Genomic DNA, 17,854 nt, shown 5'->3' with positions numbered 1-17,854 from the left:
GCCGCCGGGGCGATGCCCCCCTGAAACCGAGCATCCCTGGAGGACGGGGAGCGTGGGGAGCGTTAGGGCGGTTCCCGTCCCCGCATGACGCTGACATCAGTCCCGGCATCCCAACCGGCCGCATCCCGACCGCATCCCGCCGCCATGGCGGCCAGCCCGGCCTACGGGGAGGAGAAGGGGGGCTCCTCCAGCCTAGGGGAGCCCGAGTACGGCCATGACCCCGCCAGCGGCGGCATCTTCTCCTCCGACTACAAGAGGTGGGGACAACGGGGCGGGGGGGGGACGGGGGACAACGGCTGAGCCTGGCCGGGTGGCTGCCACTGCGGGCCTTGGCCGCCGTCCCCGCAGGGGACATGGTACCCGTCTGGGGCCGTGGTCCCCGGGGTGCGGACAGGGATGAGGATAAGGATGGGGATGAGGATGGGGACAGGGATGAGGACAGGGATGGGGACAGGGGACGCAGTCACGCAGCCGCCACTGCAGGTTGCAAAGGCCGGAAAGGGTTTCAGGGGAAAACCGCGGGGTTTTCGAGACAGTGTGGCGGGGGGGGGGAAACGCGGGGACCCCCACTGCACCCCTCACCCCTGGGTGGGGAGCACCCCAGGCACGGTGTCCCCGCCCTGGGCTCTGCTGGCTCCCATGGCTCTCGCGGGAGTCCCCGGGTGACGGCACCCCCCCATTGAGGTCCCCAGCGGCGGGGGAGCTCAGAAATGTCACCCCTGTGTGGGGCAGGCTGCTTGGGGGGGACGGACAGGGATGCAGAGGAAGGGGGGGCAGTCCCTGGAGCTGCAGGAACATGGGGTCCCTTTGTCACCCCAGCCCTGGCAGTGTCCCCCACTCTGGGTGTGTCCCCCACCCTGACCTGCTGGCAGTGTCCCAGTCTGGCAGTGTCCCCCTCCCTGACTCGCTGATGGTGTCCCCCCTTCAGGCAGTGTCCCCCATCCCCAGACCCCTCCCTAATGCCGCAGCAGTGTCCCCCTGTCTCGCAGTGCCCCCCCCCTCCCCCCCCGGCAGCGTCCCCAGTCACGCAGTGTCCCCCAGCCCTGACCGCCCAGCAGTGTCCCCCAGTCTGGATGTATCCCCTGTGTCTGACGCCCTGGCAGTGTCCCCCACTCTGGCAGTGACCCCCTAGTCCTTACCCCTGGTAGTGTCCCCCACTCTGGAAATGCCTTCCCCTCCCTGGCTCGCTGGCAGTGTCCCCCAGTCTGGCAGTGACCCCCAGTCTGGCAGTGACCCCCACAGTCCTGACCCCCTGGCAGTGTCCCCCATCTGGATGTGTCCCCCCTCCCTGACTTGCTAACAGTGTCCTCCAGGCTGGCAGTGTCCCCCCTCCCTGATCCCCTGGCAGTGTCCCCCACTCTGGCAGTGACACCCCAGTCCTGACCCGCTGGCAGGGTCCCCCCATCTGGATGTGTCCCCTCATCCCTGCCCTGCTGGCAATCCCCTAGGCTGGCAGTGTCCCCCCATCTGGCAGTGTCCCCCCTCCCTGACCCCCTGGTAGTGTCCCCCAGTCTGGCAGTGTCCCCCATCCATGACTCGCTGGCAGTGTCCCCATCTCACAATGTCCCCCTTTCCCTGAGCCCCTGGCACTGTCCCCAGTTTGGCCGGGTCCCCCCATCTCTGACCCCCTGGCAATGTCCCCCAGTCTGGCAGTGTTCCCCTGTCCCCAAGTCTGGCAGTGTCCCCTGACCGTGACCCCCACTGGCAGTGTCCCCCAGTCTGGCAGTGTCCCCCATCCCTGACCCCTGGCAGTGTCCCCATCACCTGTGTGCTGCCCTTCGCTGGAGCCCGTCCCCTTGTGGCCAACACCAGGTCTGTCACCGTCCCCATGAGCCGTGCACGGCACATGGGGTGAGAGAAATGCCCCCCAAGTGCCACCCCACCACCCAGATGGGACACCCACAGGTGTCCCATCCTGCCACCCCACCACCCACGTGGGACACCCACAGGTGTCCCATCCTGCCACCTCATCACCCTGGTGGGACACCCACAGATGTCCCATTGTGCCACTCCACCACCCAGGTGGGTGTCCCATCATGACGTGGGATCCCTGGCCAGGACCGAGCCACTCAAAGCACCCGGGGAAGGAGCTCCCTGCAATGTCCCCAACCCCCAGCTGCAGGACGGGCGTCACTTGGGACGTGACACCCCGGGGTGGCCTTGCCCACCGGGAAGGGCATCGTGATCACGGCTGCAACCCAACCCCAACCCCAGCATCAGGTTTCAGCTGGCGGTGCCGGGAGGAGGAGCGGGGCCACAGCATTGCCACCGTCCTCAGGGCCACCACCCCTGGCCAAAGCCATGCTGTCCCTGCCGCCAGTGCAGAAGCTGCTGCGGCAGTTACCGGTGGGGCCAGCCGGGCAGCTGAAAACACCGTCGGGTGGTGATGCGGCCGAGGAGGTGACGAGCCCGGTGCTGGCCACCGAGGCTGGACAACCCGTCTGCTACAGCGCCCTGCGAGCCGACGAGCTGCGGCCGCTTGCTGGCCCTGAGCCGACAGTGGCCACCGGCACTGGGCCACCACTGCGGTAAGACCCCCCGCAAGGAGCCCCCCTGGGACCCTCCAGCGACGGTGGCTCTGGCCAAGCATCGTCCCATGGGTGCCACCCCCAGCTGCTGTGGGTGGACGCAGCCTTGCAGGTCCCCCTGGTTTGGTGGGGACAGATGTCCCTTAGAAAAGTGGACAGTGGTGACAACCAGCCTTATAAAAGGCTGGTGGCATTTTCCCAGCCCAGGGAGGGGACCAGGGAAGGGGTCTGCATTGGGGTGCACTGGCACATCCATGCCACCATGCCCATGAGGGGACAAGGGACATCCGGCCAAGCTGGGCTGGTGGCCAGGATGGAGCCAGTGATGGGCACCTGCTCCCTGGGAAGCGATTTGGGGACATCCTAGGGTGACAACCACAGCCGGGCTGGGACAGGATCCTCATCCCAGAGCCCAGGATGGGGACAGAGCTGGGTGCCAGCGCCGCGCCGGTCCCTCCAGCTCCTCTTTCACCTGGCTGTAACTCAACTCTTGTCCCCATAAATATTGCATGATGAAGGGTCAGGTTGCCAGCCTGATGGCTACGAGTAAAAAAAAAAAGACTAAAAATGGTTAAAAATAGCTAAAAATGGAAAATGGGATTTTTTTTCCCCCGGCATGGTGCAGGCATGATGACCTCAAGGAGATGCTCGATAGCAACAAGGATTCGCTCAAGCTGGAGGCCATGAAGAGGATCGTGGCGGTGGGTGTTGCCATCGGCGGGGACCACTGCCGGTGCCGAGCCATGCCGTGCTGAGCCGTGCTGTGCTGTGCCGTGACATGCCGGCCGCCCGGTGTCACGTCACTCCTTTGCCCCCTAGATGATCGCCCGGGGTAAAAACGCCTCTGACCTTTTCCCAGCCGTGGTGAAAAACGTTGCCTGCAAGAACATCGAGGTGAGGAAGGTCTTGGGTGGCCCTGATGGCAACCACGGGTGTTCCCAGGGTCTGGTGCCCCCCTGCAGGAGGGTTTTGGGGATAGGCTGGGTTTTGGGGGGCTCTGAGGTGGCCCCACCACCTTCACCCCGCAGGTGAAGAAGCTGGTGTATGTCTACCTGGTGCGCTACGCAGAGGAGCAGCAGGATCTGGCCCTGCTCTCTATCTCCACCTTCCAGCGAGGACTCAAGGTGGGTTGGTTTGGGGACCCGGGGGTGGGTCTGGGGCGGCAGCGAGCCCCCCACGGCTGCGCTGCAGCCCCCTGCATATCCCCACAGGACCCCAACCAGCTGATCCGCGCCAGCGCCCTGCGGGTCCTCTCCAGCATCCGTGTGCCCATCATCGTGCCTATTATGATGTTGGCCATCAAGGAGGCCGCCTCAGACATGTCCCCATACGTGCGCAAGACGGCCGCCCATGCCATCCCCAAACTGTACAGGTAATAGGGGGTCGGCTGCTAAATTTTGGGGGTACCAATAAGGGTCCAGTGCTGGGGTCTCAGCTGCTTGGTGCAGGCAGAGACAGGCAGGGATGGGGGGGAGTTTGGTCCGGCCACACCTGCCCTGCTCTTCCATCGCAGCCTTGACTCGGACCAGAAGGACCAGCTCATCGAAGTGATCGAGAAGCTGCTGGCAGACAAGACCACGGTGAGCGGGGCGCCGTGTCTCCTCTGCCCCTAAATCTGGGGACGTCACCGTCCCCACCGACCCAGTGTCCTCGTGGGGATGCAGATGTCCCCACCGAATTGGTGTCCTCGTGGGGATGCAGACATCCACGCAGAGCAGGCATCCTTGCAGTGACGCTGCTGTCCCCACCAAGCCAGCATCCTCACGGGGATGCCGCCATCCCCATCAAGCCAGCATCATGATGAAGATGCCACCACCCCAGTGAGTCAGCCCGGGCTTTCCCTCCCCAGCTGGTGGCCGGCAGCGTGGTGATGGCATTCGAGGAGGTCTGCCCAGAGCGCATCGACCTCATCCACAAGAACTACCGCAAGCTCTGCAACCTGCTCATCGATGTGGAGGAGTGGGGGCAGGTGGTCATTATCAACATGCTGACCCGCTATGCACGCACCCAGTTCCTCAGCCCCAACCAGAATGTGAGTGTGGGAGCCTCAGGGTGCCCCAGGAGCCTCGGGGTGCCCTGGGAGCCCCTGGGGAGGTGGGGTGAAGGGGGAGTGCTGCTGGGGGGGTGCAAGGCGTCCCACCTACCAGCAGGAGTCCTTGCTGGAGGAGAGTGCCGAGAAGGCTTTCTACGGCTCCGAGGAGGAGGACGCCAAGGATGCCAAGGCAGAGGTGGCCTCGTTGGCTAAGCGCAAGCCCTATGTCATGGACCCTGACCACCGCCTGCTCCTGCGCAACACCAAGCCTCTGCTGCAGAGCCGCAATGCTGCGGTGAGCCCCCAACTCCAGCCCTGTCCATCCCCCGAGGCTACCAGTGGTCTCCATCAGCCTGGGCTCATGATGTCCCCACAAGCCAAGGAGCCACCAGGCTGCTTGAGGGACGCCCAGGGATGGGCATCCCCAGGGTCAGGCTTCCTCCAGGTGCTGCTGGGTGGGACTCTGGGGGGACACAGCCATCCCTTGGGGCATCCCCATGCCCACCGGGTGACGCTCGGGTGTGTCCCTGCAGGTGGTGATGGCTGTGGCGCAGCTCTACTTCCACCTGGCACCCAAGGCAGAGGTTGGTGTCATCGCCAAGGCACTGGTGCGGCTCCTGCGGAGTCACAGGTCTGTGGCACCTGGGTTGCGGTGGTCCCCTACCCTGTCACCCCAGTTGGTGGGACCCATGGGGAGCCCCAGGACCCTGGGAGAGACCCCCAAAAAGCTCATCCCTGCAGGGACATCTGGTTGGGGCGAACTGCCAAAAAAGAGGGCTTTTTGGCCCAGCCCAGTCCAGACATGGGGTGGCAGCATTGTGGTGGCACCAGTCTGGTGGTGGGTCCTGCCCCATCTTCACAGGGACTTGCGGGGGGCGTCCGGCCCTGCCCCGCTGATGGCGGGCCCCTCTTTGTTCCCACAGCGAGGTGCAGTATGTCGTGCTGCAGAACGTGGCCACCATGTCCATCAAACGGCGGGTGAGTCTTGGACTTGGTGTGGGAGGAGTTGGCCCTGTTGACTCTGGAGCGGAATGAGGGTCAGGCCTGCGGGTGGCCTCGGCAAGGTGGGGACAGGGACAGCACTAACGCCGCTGGCTCTGCATGCAGGGGATGTTTGAGCCATACCTGAAGAGCTTCTACATCCGCTCCACAGACCCCACGCAGATCAAGATCCTCAAGGTGAGCTGGAAACACCTGGCGGAACCCATCACTGGTGGCTTTGGGGCTTCATGGAGCCCTTCCCTGTGGGGCAGCTGTCCTCCACGCCCTGGGGACAGGAGGACAGCAAGGACCCTGTGCCCTGGCACCACGCCCCCATTCTGCCCATCTCTTCCTCTTTCCCGCAGCTGGAGGTCCTCACCAACCTAGCCAATGAGACCAACATCTCCACCATCCTGCGGGAGTTCCAGGTATGCCATGGCCATACTGAGGCCACTGGGGTGCGACCCTGGCATGGCTCTGGGTGCCAAAACACCACGATGGAGGGGACGGAGGAGAGCCCCACCAGGAGGAGTGGGCTGAGGCCATGCCAACCCCATGGGTGGCTCCAAAAAGCCCCAACGTGTGACCGCCACATGGGGGGATGCCCGGCACTGGCATGTGGGTGACATGTCATGTGTGTCCCCCATGCCTGCGCAGACCTACATCCGCAGCATGGACAAGGACTTTGTGGCGGCCACCATTCAAGCCATCGGGCGCTGTGCCACCAACATTGGGAAGGTACGAGACACCTGCCTCAACGGCCTGGTCCAGCTCCTCTCCAACCGGGACGGTGAGTGCACGCAGTGGGGGTGAAATGGCAGCTCCATGGCTCTCGGGGCAGGACCCTGCTGAGGCCAGGTCTCTGCCCGCAGAGCTGGTGGTGGCCGAATCTGTGGTGGTCATCAAAAAGCTGCTGCAGATGCAGCCGGCCCAGCACAGCGAGATTATCAAGCACATGGCCAAGCTTACCGACAACATCCAGGTGGGTCAGGGTGTTGCATGGCCTGCAGGACCGGGGGAGTGGCAGTGGTGCCACGTGCCCGGGGGCATTTTGCAGGTGCCGATGGCGCGGGCCAGCATCTTGTGGCTCATCGGCGAGTACTGCGAGCATGTGCCCAAGATCGCGCCCGACGTGCTGCGCAAGATGGCCAAGTCCTTCACCAATGAGGAGGACATCGTCAAGTTGCAGGTCATCAACCTGGCAGCTAAGCTCTACCTGACCAACTCCAAGCAGGTACCGGGGACGTGGCCCAACGGCGTGCCTCAGCTTCCCCACCGGGGAGGGAGAGGCTGGCCCTGAGCATGTCCTCTGGCGCAGAGCAAGCTGCTGACCCAGTACGTCCTCAACTTGGCCAAGTACGACCAGAATTACGACATCCGCGACCGGGCTCGCTTCATCCGCCAGCTCATTGTGCCCACCGAGAAGAGCGGGGCCCTCAACAAGTACGCCAAGAAGCTCTTCCTGGCCCAAAAACCCGCTCCCATCTTGGAGTCCTCCTTCAAAGGTACCCACCCCTGGTCACAGGGCATGGGGACATGGGGCCAGCTGTCACCACGGTGCTGCATGGCTGTCCCCGAGCTGCTGCCACCTCTCACCCGGCTGTAGATCGGGACCATTTCCAGCTGGGCTCCCTGTCCCACCTGCTCAACACCAAGGCTGTGGGCTACCAGGAGCTGCCTGACTGGCCGGATGAGGCCCCCGACCCCTCCGTGAGGAACGTGGAGGTGCGTGGAGCATCCTGGGGTGCTGGGGTGCATGGGGGGGCTGAGGCGGGGGCTTTGTCTCGAGGTCTTGGGAGAGCCCCAGAAGGTGCCCAGGTGCTGCTCAGCTGCCCCATGTCCCCTCTCTGGTGCCCACACACCCACTTGGGGACAGGAGGGGGGCAAGGGCTGCTGTTTGGGCCCCTCACCCATGGACGATGGCCCTGCTCCATCAACCCTGTGCCGGCAGGTTCCTGAGTGGACCAAGTGCACCAGCCGGGAGAAGAGGAAGGAGAAGGTGGAGAAACCTTTCTACTCCGACTCGGAGGGCGAGTCAGGGCCCACGGAGTCAGCGGACAGCGGTGAGGACCCGGTGGCACGGCAGGGCACGGGGCAGGGGCCACTGTGGTGGGGCATCGGGCAGGGGTCACTGTGGCAGGGACATCAGGCAGGTGCCACCACGGTGGGGCATGGGGCAGGAGCCACCATGATGGGGCATCAGGCAAGGGACACCATAGTGGGGCATCAGGCAGGGGACACTGCAGTGGGGACATCCCATTGTGGTGGGGCCGTGGCAGGGGACATGGAGGGATGTGGCAGGGAGACGCAGGGATGCAGTGGGGGGAAGCAGGGATGGGGGGGGGGTTGTGGGGATGCAGCGGGATGCAGCGGGAAGATGCGGGCGTGCAGTGGGGATGCAGTGGAGGGATGCGGGGATGCAGTGGGAGGCAGTGGGAGGCAGCAGAGGGTGCTGGGATGCAGCGGGATGCAGTAGGAGGATGCGGGGATGTAGCAGGAGGATGCAGGGATGCAGTGGGAGGATGCAGCAGGATGCAGAGGGAGGCAGTGGCTGTGGAGATGCAGTAGGAGGATCCAGAGTTGCAGTGAGATGCAGTGGGAGGATGCAGCAGGATGCAGAGGGAGGCAGTGGCTGTGGAGATGCAGTAGGAGGATCCAGAGTTGCAGTGAGATGCAGTGGGAGGATGCAGCAGGATGCAGAGGGAGGCAGTGGCTGTGGAGATGCAGTAGGAAGATCCAGAGATGCAGTGAGATGCAGTGGCAGGGCACAGGGATGCAGCAGAAGGACACAAGGGTGCAGGGATGCAGTGGGAGGATGCAGTGGGGATGCAGTGAAGGGATGCGGGGGTCCAGCAGGATGCAGTGGGAGGATGCGGTGGGGAGGCAGCAGCGGGTGTGGGGACGCAGTGGGATGCAGTGGGAGGATGGGGGGGATGCGGTGGGATGCAGGGAGCTGTGGGGACACGGGGGGACGCAGCAGCAGGGCTGAGCCGTGCCCCCTGCAGAGCCCGAGTCTGTCAGTGAGGAGAGCGGCAGCAGCAGCAGCTCCGGCAGCTCCAGCTCCAGCAGCGACGAGGAGGAGGAGGAGGAAGAGGAGGAGGAAGGCAGCGGGGAGCTGTCAGAGGACAAGGAGGAGGAGGAGAAGAGGCCGAAGAGGAAGGAGAAGGAAGGCTCCCGGAAGGCAGCCCCGGGGAGTGCGGGCAGGTACCACCTGGGAAGGCGAGGTGCCCCCGGCTGAACCCCAGCCCCTCCTGAGCCAGGCTCTCCCCACAGCCCCAGTGAGGAAGAGGAGGAGGAAGAGGGGGCAAAGAAGGCCAAGAAGAAGAAGGCACCGCAGGGGAGGAAGGGCCATGCCGAGACCTCATCAGAGGAGGCCAGCGCCTCTGAGAGCAGCTCCTCGGGCTCCAACTCTGGCTCCGAGGCGGAGGCCAAGCGGAGGAAGGCGGTGAGGGCCGGACTGGGCTGGGGGAGGGGCGCAGGGACACCCAGATCCCCCATTCACACCCACCCCATCTCTCTGCCCCCTTGCAGCCTCCCAGCAGCAGGACCGGCCCCAAGGAGATCTCCCTGCTTGACCTGGATGACTGTGAGTGGCTGCCTGGGGCATGCGGGATGGCCACCGTGGTGGCACTGGGGAAACTGAGGCACGGGCATCTGCCCCGGTGGAGTCAGGGCTCCGTGGGTCCTTTGGGAGCTGCTGAGTTGGGATGGGGACCGGTGGGGTGAGCAGTCCTTGTCCCCAGAGGATGGCTGTGGGACAGGTGGCTGTGCCAGCAGGGCTGTCCCTGTTGGGGCTGTGCCCATGGGATTGTCCCCATGTGGCTGTGCCTGTGGGGTTGTGCCTACAGGGTTGTCCCCATGCAGGTGTGCCACCAGGGCTGTCCCCACGGGGCTGTGGCTCACCAGAGCTCTGTTAACCCTTTCCTCCCCCCACCCCCCTACACCCTGCAGTCACCCCCCTCCTCCCCAGCCCGTCCCCTCCAGCAGCATCGTCTCCACCAGCCTGGTGACTGACCTGGAGGGCCTCACGCTCACCGACACCTCCCTGGCACCCGCTGTAAGTGTCCCGCACGTCCTTCCCAGGGGGCTCCCAGGACCCCTGCCACCCGTGGGGGCCACAGGGAGGGGCTCAGCAGCCCACGCCAGTCCCTCGGTCCCTCGCAGCTGCTGAGCCCGACGTTCGGTGCGGTGAGGACCTACGAGCTGCTGCACCGCATGGCGGGCGAGGGGCTCTCAGTCGAGTACTGCTTCAGCCGCCGGCCCTTCCCGGGGGACCCCCACATGGTGGCCGTCCAGATCCAGATCTCCAACAACACCGATGCCGAGGTGAAGAGCCTGCGGGTCAGCGAGCCCAAGCCGCTCTCCGGCATGCGGATCCAGGAGTTCCCCGAGATAGGTACGGCACAGCACGGCACGGCACAGCCGCAATGCTGCCAGGGGGGACGGGGGCAGGGGTTGGCTGGTGGAGGGGACGTGGGACGCAGTGGCAGCTTTGTGGTTTCAGAGCGCCTGGCGCCCGGGGACACGGCCAGCGTGGTGATGGGCATCGACTTCTGTGACTCCACCCAGGCAGCCAACTTCCAGCTGTGGTGAGCGCCCGGCAGGACAGGATGGGTGTCCCAGGGGATGGGGACAGCGTGGGTTGCTCCAGAGATGGGGGACAGCAGGGCAGGACAGAGGTGCTCCAGGGGATGGGGAAAGCGGGATGGGCACCAACATCCCTCCAGGGGACTTGGGGTGGCAGGGGACAGGTGACAGCAGGACAGGGGACAGCAGGACAGGGCATGGGGTGCCCCAGGGGATGGGGGACAGCAGGAAAGGCACTGAGCTCCCTGCAGGGGACAAGGAGGTGGCAGCAGCGCCAGGTCCAGCCTGACGGGTTCTCCCTATTCCTGAGGTCTTTTGTGCCTCAGTTTCCCTCCAGCCACCCCCTGCCCAGAGCAGGGATGGGAAGCTGGACACGGCGGGGGGACATTTTGAGCATGTGCCCCCCTCACCCGCCTGTCTCCCCAGCACCCACACGCGCCACTTCTACGTCTCCATCCAGCCGCCTGTGGGGGAGCTCATGGCCCCTGTCTTCATGAGCGAGAACGAGTTCAAGAAGGAGCAGGGTGAGTGGGGACGGGGACAGGAACAGGGTGGTGCACGGGCACCCACTGCTCCAGCACCGACACTCACCCCCCATTTTGTCCCCTCTGCCGCCCTCGCTGTGGCCCTAGAGCACCTCACGCGGCCGGGCGAGGGTAAGTGGCCGCTCAGCAGGCCCCTAGACTAGCTCTGCTCCCCTCATCCCCCTCCTGCACCCCACGGCCTGCGGGTTGGGGTGACCACCCTGGTGCCAGGGTGGCCCCACCGAGTCCCCGCACAGCGTGGAGGGCTCATGCCACCCCTGACGCTCCCAGCACTGTGCCCAGTGAGTGACGGGGACACCCTGGCCCCGCGTCCCTGTGCTCCTGGAGCAGCAGCATCCCCGCCCTGGCCCCGCAGATGGGGATCTGTGCTGAGCGGTGGGTGCTCGGTGCCCCACAGCACCCGGCCCCATCACTGCCAGTGACTGGAGGAGCCCGTCCCCAGGGACGTGGCTGCTGCCACCAGAGAGGGACACAGGGATGAGCCCGGGAAGGGTTGTGGAAGAAGGATTTTGCCGACTCCGCCTCTGCCAGGCTGCAGAGGAGCAAGCAGGGCAGCCAGTTCAGGATGTTATGGGGGACCCGGATGCAGGGAGCTGGCGGCTGGAGGGGCTTGGTTTGGGGACAGCAAAACGGGGCCTGGCAGGGACACGGCTGCTGGGTGCGTGGCCAGAGATGGGCAGGTGCCTCTGCTGCCCGCTCCAGGGAAGCTGACGGGCATGAGCGAGATCACGGAGAAGCTGACGCTGCCCGAGAAATGCCGGAGCGACCACGCCATCGTCCAGCAAGTGACCTCAGCTGCCAACGTGGGCCGTGTGCCCTGTGGTGCTGACAACGAGTACAGGTAGCCAGACCCCCACACCAGGACCAGGCAGGTGCTGTCGCCTCTCTGGTCCCACCCGAATCACAGTGGGGACACTCAGAGCTTCCTTTAGGAAAAGGAACCTGCATGAACCCACACGTGATGGTGGCTGTGGGTGGCAGATGCCTCCCTGGTCCCTGCTGGAGCATCCTGGGGGACGGGAGGGTGACAGGGGGACAGCTCGCCCTGAAACCCTGTGTTCACTGGCGGGTAGGTTTGCAGCCAAGACAGTGACAAGCGGGAGCCTGGTGCTCATCACCCTGGAGCGACGGGAAGGTACCACGGCCCAGCTGACCGTCAACAGCGAGAAGATGGTTATCGGCACCATGCTGGTGAAGGACATCGTCCAGGCCCTGGCGCAGTGACGGCCGGGCCCCGCTGCACCCACGGCCCTGCCCTCCCACCCCCCTCTGCCCCACACTGCTCCCCGAAACGCTCCCTGCCCCTATTTCTGCCACATTATTCCCTGCCCCGATCCCCAGAGGGGCGGCAGGCAGCGACCCCCGGGCCGGCTTCGCCACTGGGAGGAAGGAGCGGGACAGTGCGGATGGGACACAGGGAGATGTCCCGCTCAGAGGGGTGGCAGCAGCTCCAGCCCCCACAGGAGCACAGTGCGCCTCCCGGCCCCTCACCACCGTCTCCCAGTGTAACCCCTATTTATTATGGTCAGGATCTCTCAATAAAGCTCTTCTTGAACCCGCTCCCTTCCCCTCCTCTGCTCTGTGTGCACAGCCCCAAATGCCCCCACGTGAGGCTCTGCCAGCCTCACCAGGGCAGCAACAGGGGACATCAGGGGACCAGCCATCCCTTAGGCAACTGGGGGTGGCACTACTTGAATCAGGTGGCTGCTGGCTCTTGCAGAAAACCCGGCACTGACACACAGGGTCGGAGTAAACCCCCCTGGGGCTTGGCGGAGGGTGGAAGGCGTTTGGTCCCGACCAGGGATCTAAGGAGTCCTGGGAGGTTTCCAGCTATTTATTCAAAGCAGAATTGCTCGTGCTTTGACCGCAGAAATACCTGCTACGTCAGGGCTGGGTCTATTCTGCAGTGTCACTGGAGGGATTCCTGGGGCCGGCTCCGGGAGGCTTTTCATCTCCAAACTGGAGAAAAAAAAAAAAAAAAAAGGAAATTTGACTCTTTATCTAAAGATCTCTCCTCCCAGCACGGGTTGGGTGGGATTTAAGAGAGCCCCGGCTCTCCCTTTCCAAAGCTGCAGCCCAGCGGGGAGCCAGGCCCAGCACTGGAGGGAGAGGATGAGCAAAAGACGTGCGGGAAGGTCTGGACCCCAAATCGCCTTGACTCCAACTCCTCCTGCTGCTGCAAAAAGGGTGAGGGGCTTTCTGCTTTTTCCGGCACGTGGGTAGGAGATGGGACAAAATCACCTTCATGTTTTTTGACGGGTGAGGAAATGCTGGCCAGAGCGGCAGCACCACCAACCGCTGGGCGTCAAGCGTTTCTTCCCGCAGGGAAAAGCCTGTTTCCACAACGACCGGGGCCAGAGCCGCAACACTCAGCGCTGCCTCGCACCCGGGGCGCGGGGGGGGCGGGGAGCCGAGGCCGGGAACCGGCAGCACCGCCACCACCCCATTCCCCTTGGGGGGGGGGTGAGTAGTTTTAACCCTTTGGGGGTCCCATTCCCTTCACACGGGGCACAGCGAGCGCCGCAGCCTGCCTGTGGAGAGGTACCCGCGCTGAGGCGGCCCCGGGGGGCTCAAGCCGCCGCCGGGCGTCGTGAGGAGAGGGAGAGGGAGAAAGACGCCGCCTCATGCGCGGGAACCAGCGCGCGCCCACCACCCCGCGCGGGGCACGCCGGGATAGGGGAGGAGTAATGGGGGAGGGGAGGGGGGTGGGGGTGCGCCACGCGGCGGGCGGGCGCCGCGCGCATGCGCCTCGGCCCCTCCCCCTCAGCGGCGGGGGCCCCCTCCCCTCCCCCTTACCCCCCCCACCCCCACCCCGGTGGGGCGGCGGCCCATAAAAGCCGGCGGGGCGGGCAGGGCTGTCCGCTGCCGTCGCTTCCCTCCTCTCCGGGATCCGCCTAGCCCGCCCGCAGCGCCGCCCATGGCCTTCCCGCCGGTGAGGGGGGGGGCAAGCGGGAACGGGAGGGACAGACGGACAGACAGACACACACGTGCTGGCGGTGCCCGGTGCCGGCCCCTTTAAGGCCGCCCCCGTCACGTGGTTTCACACGTTGGCGGCGCGCGGTGGTAGGTGAGGGCGGGCGGGGGGGGGGGAGGCAGCGCTGAGGTGATTTCCCGCCGTTTCTCCGTGTGTGGCGGAGGAGCGGGGATGGGATTCCTCCTTCCCTCAGCGGACCGGTGGGGGCCCGGCCTCGGGGCGGGGGGGGACCCGAGCGGGGGCTTAGCCCCCGCTCGGGTCCCCCCCCCGCCCCGAGGCCGGGCCCCCACCGCTGAGTAAAGTCTTGAGGCGCGGTGGCTACTCCCCCCCCATGGAACAAGGGGTTCTGAGGGAGCTTTGCCTCAGGGAACCCATCAACTGACCCGTGCTGCCTTCAGGGATGAAGCTATTAGTGGAGGAAACCCAGTGGTCCCAGTCCAACAAGTGGTGCCCGTGGTTGCCCTCGTCCCAGGTTATTGGGGGGTGGGGGCGGTGAAGCTGAGCTCTGGTTCATGATGGTGGGGTGTTTTTTGGCTTGAGCAGGTACTCGTGGTCTTGCTTGGAAGCAAGTGGTAGTTCTGAGTGCTTCTAAACTGTCTTTTTTAGCATACAAAGTGAATGGAGCTGCTGTTTTACTCTTAAAGCAGGCAACTGCAAGCTCCACGTAGCAAGACTGGCTTTTGGTAGTGGCCCAGGAGACTTAGTCCCTAACTGCGCTGTATGTGCAAAGGCAAGAGACGAGTCTTCTGAAAAACAAGTTCTTTTTTTACCCTTCAGTATTCCCCAGCTAAAACCAATTAATGCTCGTTGCGGCTGCTTTCGTGATAGGCTAACCACGTGTGCTGGCAGCTGGAACGTTGGTGAGGGGCTCTAGCTAGAGCTGTGCAAAGGGTGGGAGCTGTGTTTTGTGAGGAGTTTCAGGATCCCGTTGCTTTGCTGCAGTTTCTCTCGACTGGAACAGTCTCCCTAAACCAATTAAAACCTTATTCTGCTTTGATAATGTGCTGAAACAGGCAGCTGTGATATTGCTTGTTTCCAAAGCTGCTTAAGTGATGGCTTCAAAATGTTTTATTAAAAAAAAAAAACCACCCAAAAGTAGGTGCCTTGACAGGGAAACTTCTTTAAAAACAGGAGTTTTGGCAAAACTGGTGGTGGTCTGAAGTCAATGCTCCCCTGTAAAATAATACCATCAAAATCCCTTCCAGTCTTGATTCCAGCCAGGTGTGTTCAAGACCCTGTCCAGCCAGTAAACCCTGGGAGAGCTACTTAAGCTCAGCCTTGCTGATGGCGAGAGAGCTGATGCAGCCTAGCCTAATCCTGTTTGGGATGAGTTGGGTGTATGAGCTTGTTGCTTTGTTAGCAGTGTTACTTGGTAGGAACAGTTACACCAATATTATGCTTTATATCTGTGTAGCTGACTTCAGCTTGGGAAGCAAAACATACCAGTAAAAAAGGACTTTTAGAGCTGCCTTTGATCAAAGTATGGAGCCATCTTGGCTTGATTATGTTGAGACTGACACCATTGTAACAGCATCTTAAATTTTGTCTCAGGATTCAAGGCCCTCTTGGCTGTAGCTACAGCACTGAGAACCCCTTCGAGCATCGGCATGGCGCTGCCCCAGTGGGATTTCTGTGAAAGATGTAAAAAGCAAAGGCTGAATTGTAGCTGAGGTGGACGAGCCTTGTCTGCTCCAGAGCATCCCCAGGAGCTAATGCACATCTTGGCCATACCGGCAGCTGAGCTGTGTTTAATGACTTCCCTAAGGATTAGGATATCCTAATCCTGTGCCAGCGCTGTTGTGATGCTGCAGGTTCTGCCTAGCCTTGGGATTTCATTATCTGTAGGTTTCCTACAGGCGTGTCTGCCTTGGGGCTGTGGAGGTGCCTTCATTTCCACTTACCTTGGACATCTTTGGTGGCTTTTGCTGCACAAGTGTACGTTGCTCCACCGACTGAGCTGCTGCAGGTTGTGCATGTGTCTCTGGAGTGGGACCTCCTGCAGGTAAACCGCAGGCTGCAGCCATGGGGTTTGCTTGGGGCTGATGGCATGGGAACTCCAGAGAGCTGACAGCTGCTGTGCTTCAGCTGCTGGCTTCTCAATGCAGAGCCAGCAGACGAGCTCTCTGCCATGGTGGTAAGGCTCATTGGTTGTATTTCTGTTACTCTGAGGGAGTGGAAACTCCTCCTCCCTATTTCAAATCAAGCCTGGCACTCCTTTTCTCGCTCTGGTGTGTTTTGTTTGGAGTGCTAGAGGTGTCTGGAGCCTGACAGTGCCCTCCTTGGGACCTCGGAGCGCCCTGGGAATGGATCTTCATGCTTGGACATGGGTTCTTGGCTAAGGGTTTAGTTGAGCCAGGATATGATGGACTGCACTCCTGTCTGAGATTGACCTTGCTGTGTCTTTGTGTGCGATGCTTGTTGGGACTGTGTTCGAGATCTACCACAATGATTTAACCTGAAGCCTCTACAATTGTTTGCTCTGTGGCACTGCGTGCCTACTGCAGGGAACCGAATTGCCTTTCTTGTTTGTTTCTGATCTAGGAACATCCCTAGAAACTCTCAGCTCTTAAATGGAGACGGGGTGTCTTACCAGGCGTCAGGAAGCAGTGTTTGACTCCTGATGACTTTAAATGACCTGTCAGCTGGATCACGCTTCTGCATGGACTTGTTTATCCAGTGGCTGCACTGATAAAATGGTGTCCCCTCCTCTGGATTGGGATTGTGCGCTGTAGCAGGCAGGACTGGCTGAGAATCGCCGTTGTTGGGTCACTGGTTACACCCCAGTGTTTCACACAATGTGCCAGGTCACTGCTGGGGCCTGCGGAAGAAGGAGGACTCACGGGTGCTCCTGGACTGGTGCCTTGGTGAAAACAGAGGGGATCACCAGCTCCGAGCGTGGGCTGTAGCTGTAGTTGCTACTGTGTGGAGGACTTCCACAGAAGCCTGAACAGGCACGATGTGTTTAACTATTGCAAAATCCTTCAAGATGGAGGATTGAAAGTGAATCCTGGCTGGGCTCAAGAGTGCTCCTTTGCTTGTCTTGGCTTGGGGATGTGAGAGTGGAGCAGGTTCTGGAGGATGCAGCCTCAGGCGTGATATTTCTGTGCTTTGGTATTAACTCTGTTGAGACTGAGGGATATGGGCGTATTCTCCAGCTACACGTTTGCAAACTCTTTCCACTGGACTATCCAGGCTGCTGAATGGTTTGGGCCCTGCCTGTGTGCTTTGAAGACCTGCAGAGTTCTTCTCAAAGGAGTGTCTCTGTTTTAGGAGGGTGAGCTTTACCAGGGGGAGGTATAGAGACATGAGCCACTTCCTACGAGGGGTTGGATGCCAGCTGCTGTGTCCAGGATGCTTGCAGTATCTCTAGGATATCCTTGACAGTCCTAAGGTGAAAAGCTCTGTAAGTGGAAGGAATTTTTGTGGAAATGCTTGGCCGTACTCTTACTGTTTTCTGTTCTTGTTTGTAGCAGGACTGGTGCTGCCAGTTGTGGGAAGCATCAAATGCTAAATGAGCAGGAACGGGTCAGGCATTTGGTTTGCTGCTCTGGTTTATTTTTGTCTTGCTAGCACAAACTCCTAGGGAAAAGCTTTGCCTCCTGCTGTAAGTGGTTCTTTAGCAGTAATAGGAGTAGAATATGGAGTTTCCCACTTGTGCCAAAGCAGCCTGATGTGGCACTTCTTTTTATTAAAGATGACTGGCAATACTTTCTTAAATTGAGCTTCTGTACTCCTCGGCTGCTTTTTATAAAGATGACTTAAAGCTTGCTCTGCCTGTTTCTTCTTGCCTGAAGCTCGCTTTCAGCCCTACCTGTTATACTCTTGGCTTGTAAATGCTCCTGCATTGTGCCTGCAGAGTCCCTGGAACTTATCTGGGGGTGGGCTGAGCCTTTCAATAGACAAAGATCCGGGACCCCAGTGCTGAATAGATGTTAATAGCCTTAAACGGGCTGAAATCCCAAATCAATTGTTCAGGTCCTGCCTGGAGGCATCGTGTGAGTTCACAATTCAGTAGTTTATTCCTGCTGCTTTCAGGACAGGGTTTCCTTTGCTTTTAGCTAAATGGGGGGGGGGGAGAGCTCTTGTGTGGAAAAAACTATCAGATCATATGTTATGGCAGTAAAACTACTCCTGACGACAGGGTTTGGGGGGGAAATGCAAGTCCTGTGCTCGGGCTGGGCTAAAGTTGCCGCGTCCATGTGAAATT

At 61.8% G+C, this 17,854-nt stretch overlaps 2 protein-coding genes across 13 annotated transcripts in view; both read left to right on the top strand.

The window, feature by feature from the left end:
* The first annotated feature begins 144 nt into the window (after nucleotides 1-144).
* Nucleotides 145-12,227, top strand: AP3B2 (adaptor related protein complex 3 subunit beta 2). 6 transcript variants are annotated; one of them, XM_050903029.1, is made up of 28 exons: nucleotides 145-257; nucleotides 3,154-3,229; nucleotides 3,348-3,422; nucleotides 3,557-3,652; nucleotides 3,740-3,900; nucleotides 4,042-4,108; nucleotides 4,378-4,560; nucleotides 4,679-4,855; nucleotides 5,094-5,191; nucleotides 5,484-5,538; nucleotides 5,668-5,739; nucleotides 5,907-5,969; nucleotides 6,199-6,331; nucleotides 6,414-6,523; nucleotides 6,599-6,775; nucleotides 6,860-7,046; nucleotides 7,148-7,266; nucleotides 7,493-7,604; nucleotides 8,547-8,745; nucleotides 8,821-8,986; nucleotides 9,073-9,131; nucleotides 9,493-9,598; nucleotides 9,706-9,937; nucleotides 10,046-10,130; nucleotides 10,555-10,652; nucleotides 10,761-10,784; nucleotides 11,376-11,514; nucleotides 11,747-12,227. In XM_050903029.1, the coding sequence occupies exons 1-28, from the start codon at nucleotides 145-147 to the stop codon at nucleotides 11,895-11,897; spliced, it is 3,333 nt and encodes a 1,110-aa protein (XP_050758986.1). In that variant the 3' UTR covers nucleotides 11,898-12,227. The 6 variants fall into 6 exon arrangements, with proteins under 6 accessions (XP_050758986.1, XP_050758985.1, XP_050758988.1 ...); XM_050903028.1 differs by having other exon boundaries at nucleotides 8,815-8,986; XM_050903031.1 differs by lacking the exon at nucleotides 10,761-10,784 and adding an exon at nucleotides 7,331-7,351 and having other exon boundaries at nucleotides 7,148-7,293; nucleotides 8,547-8,655.
* Nucleotides 12,228-13,554: 1,327 nt separating this feature from the next.
* Nucleotides 13,555-17,854, top strand: part of CPEB1 (cytoplasmic polyadenylation element binding protein 1) — a 41,882-nt gene continuing 37,582 nt past the window's right edge. For 6 of the 7 annotated variants that reach the window (XM_050903089.1, XM_050903088.1, XM_050903090.1 and 3 more), the window contains exon 1: nucleotides 13,555-13,605. In XM_050903089.1, the coding sequence (XP_050759046.1) occupies nucleotides 13,591-13,605 (15 nt within the window). In that variant the 5' untranslated portion in view covers nucleotides 13,555-13,590. Of the gene's footprint in view, nucleotides 13,606-14,080; nucleotides 14,120-17,854 lie in introns of those variants that run through there. The other variant, XM_050903092.1, reaches the window with a different exon arrangement.

Source organism: Gymnogyps californianus, chromosome 11 (assembly GCF_018139145.2).
Source record: "Gymnogyps californianus isolate 813 chromosome 11, ASM1813914v2, whole genome shotgun sequence".
NCBI classification, from domain to species: Eukaryota; Metazoa; Chordata; class Aves; order Accipitriformes; family Cathartidae; genus Gymnogyps; species Gymnogyps californianus.
The sequence above is the reverse complement of the archived record's forward strand: the minus strand, read 5'-3'. Positions and strand labels throughout refer to the sequence as shown.

Excerpts from the sequence above, each read along its gene's own strand:
- AP3B2 (XM_050903028.1), top strand. The coding sequence starts at position 145 with ATGGCGGCCAGCCCGGCCTACGGGGAGGAGAAGGGGGGCTCCTCCAGC. Across the intron at positions 5,192-5,483 it reads CGGCTCCTGCGGAGTCACAG|CGAGGTGCAGTATGTCGTGC; the intron begins GTCTGTGGCACC and ends TTGTTCCCACAG. Across the intron at positions 8,987-9,072 it reads AGGCCAAGCGGAGGAAGGCG|CCTCCCAGCAGCAGGACCGG; the intron begins GTGAGGGCCGGA and ends GCCCCCTTGCAG.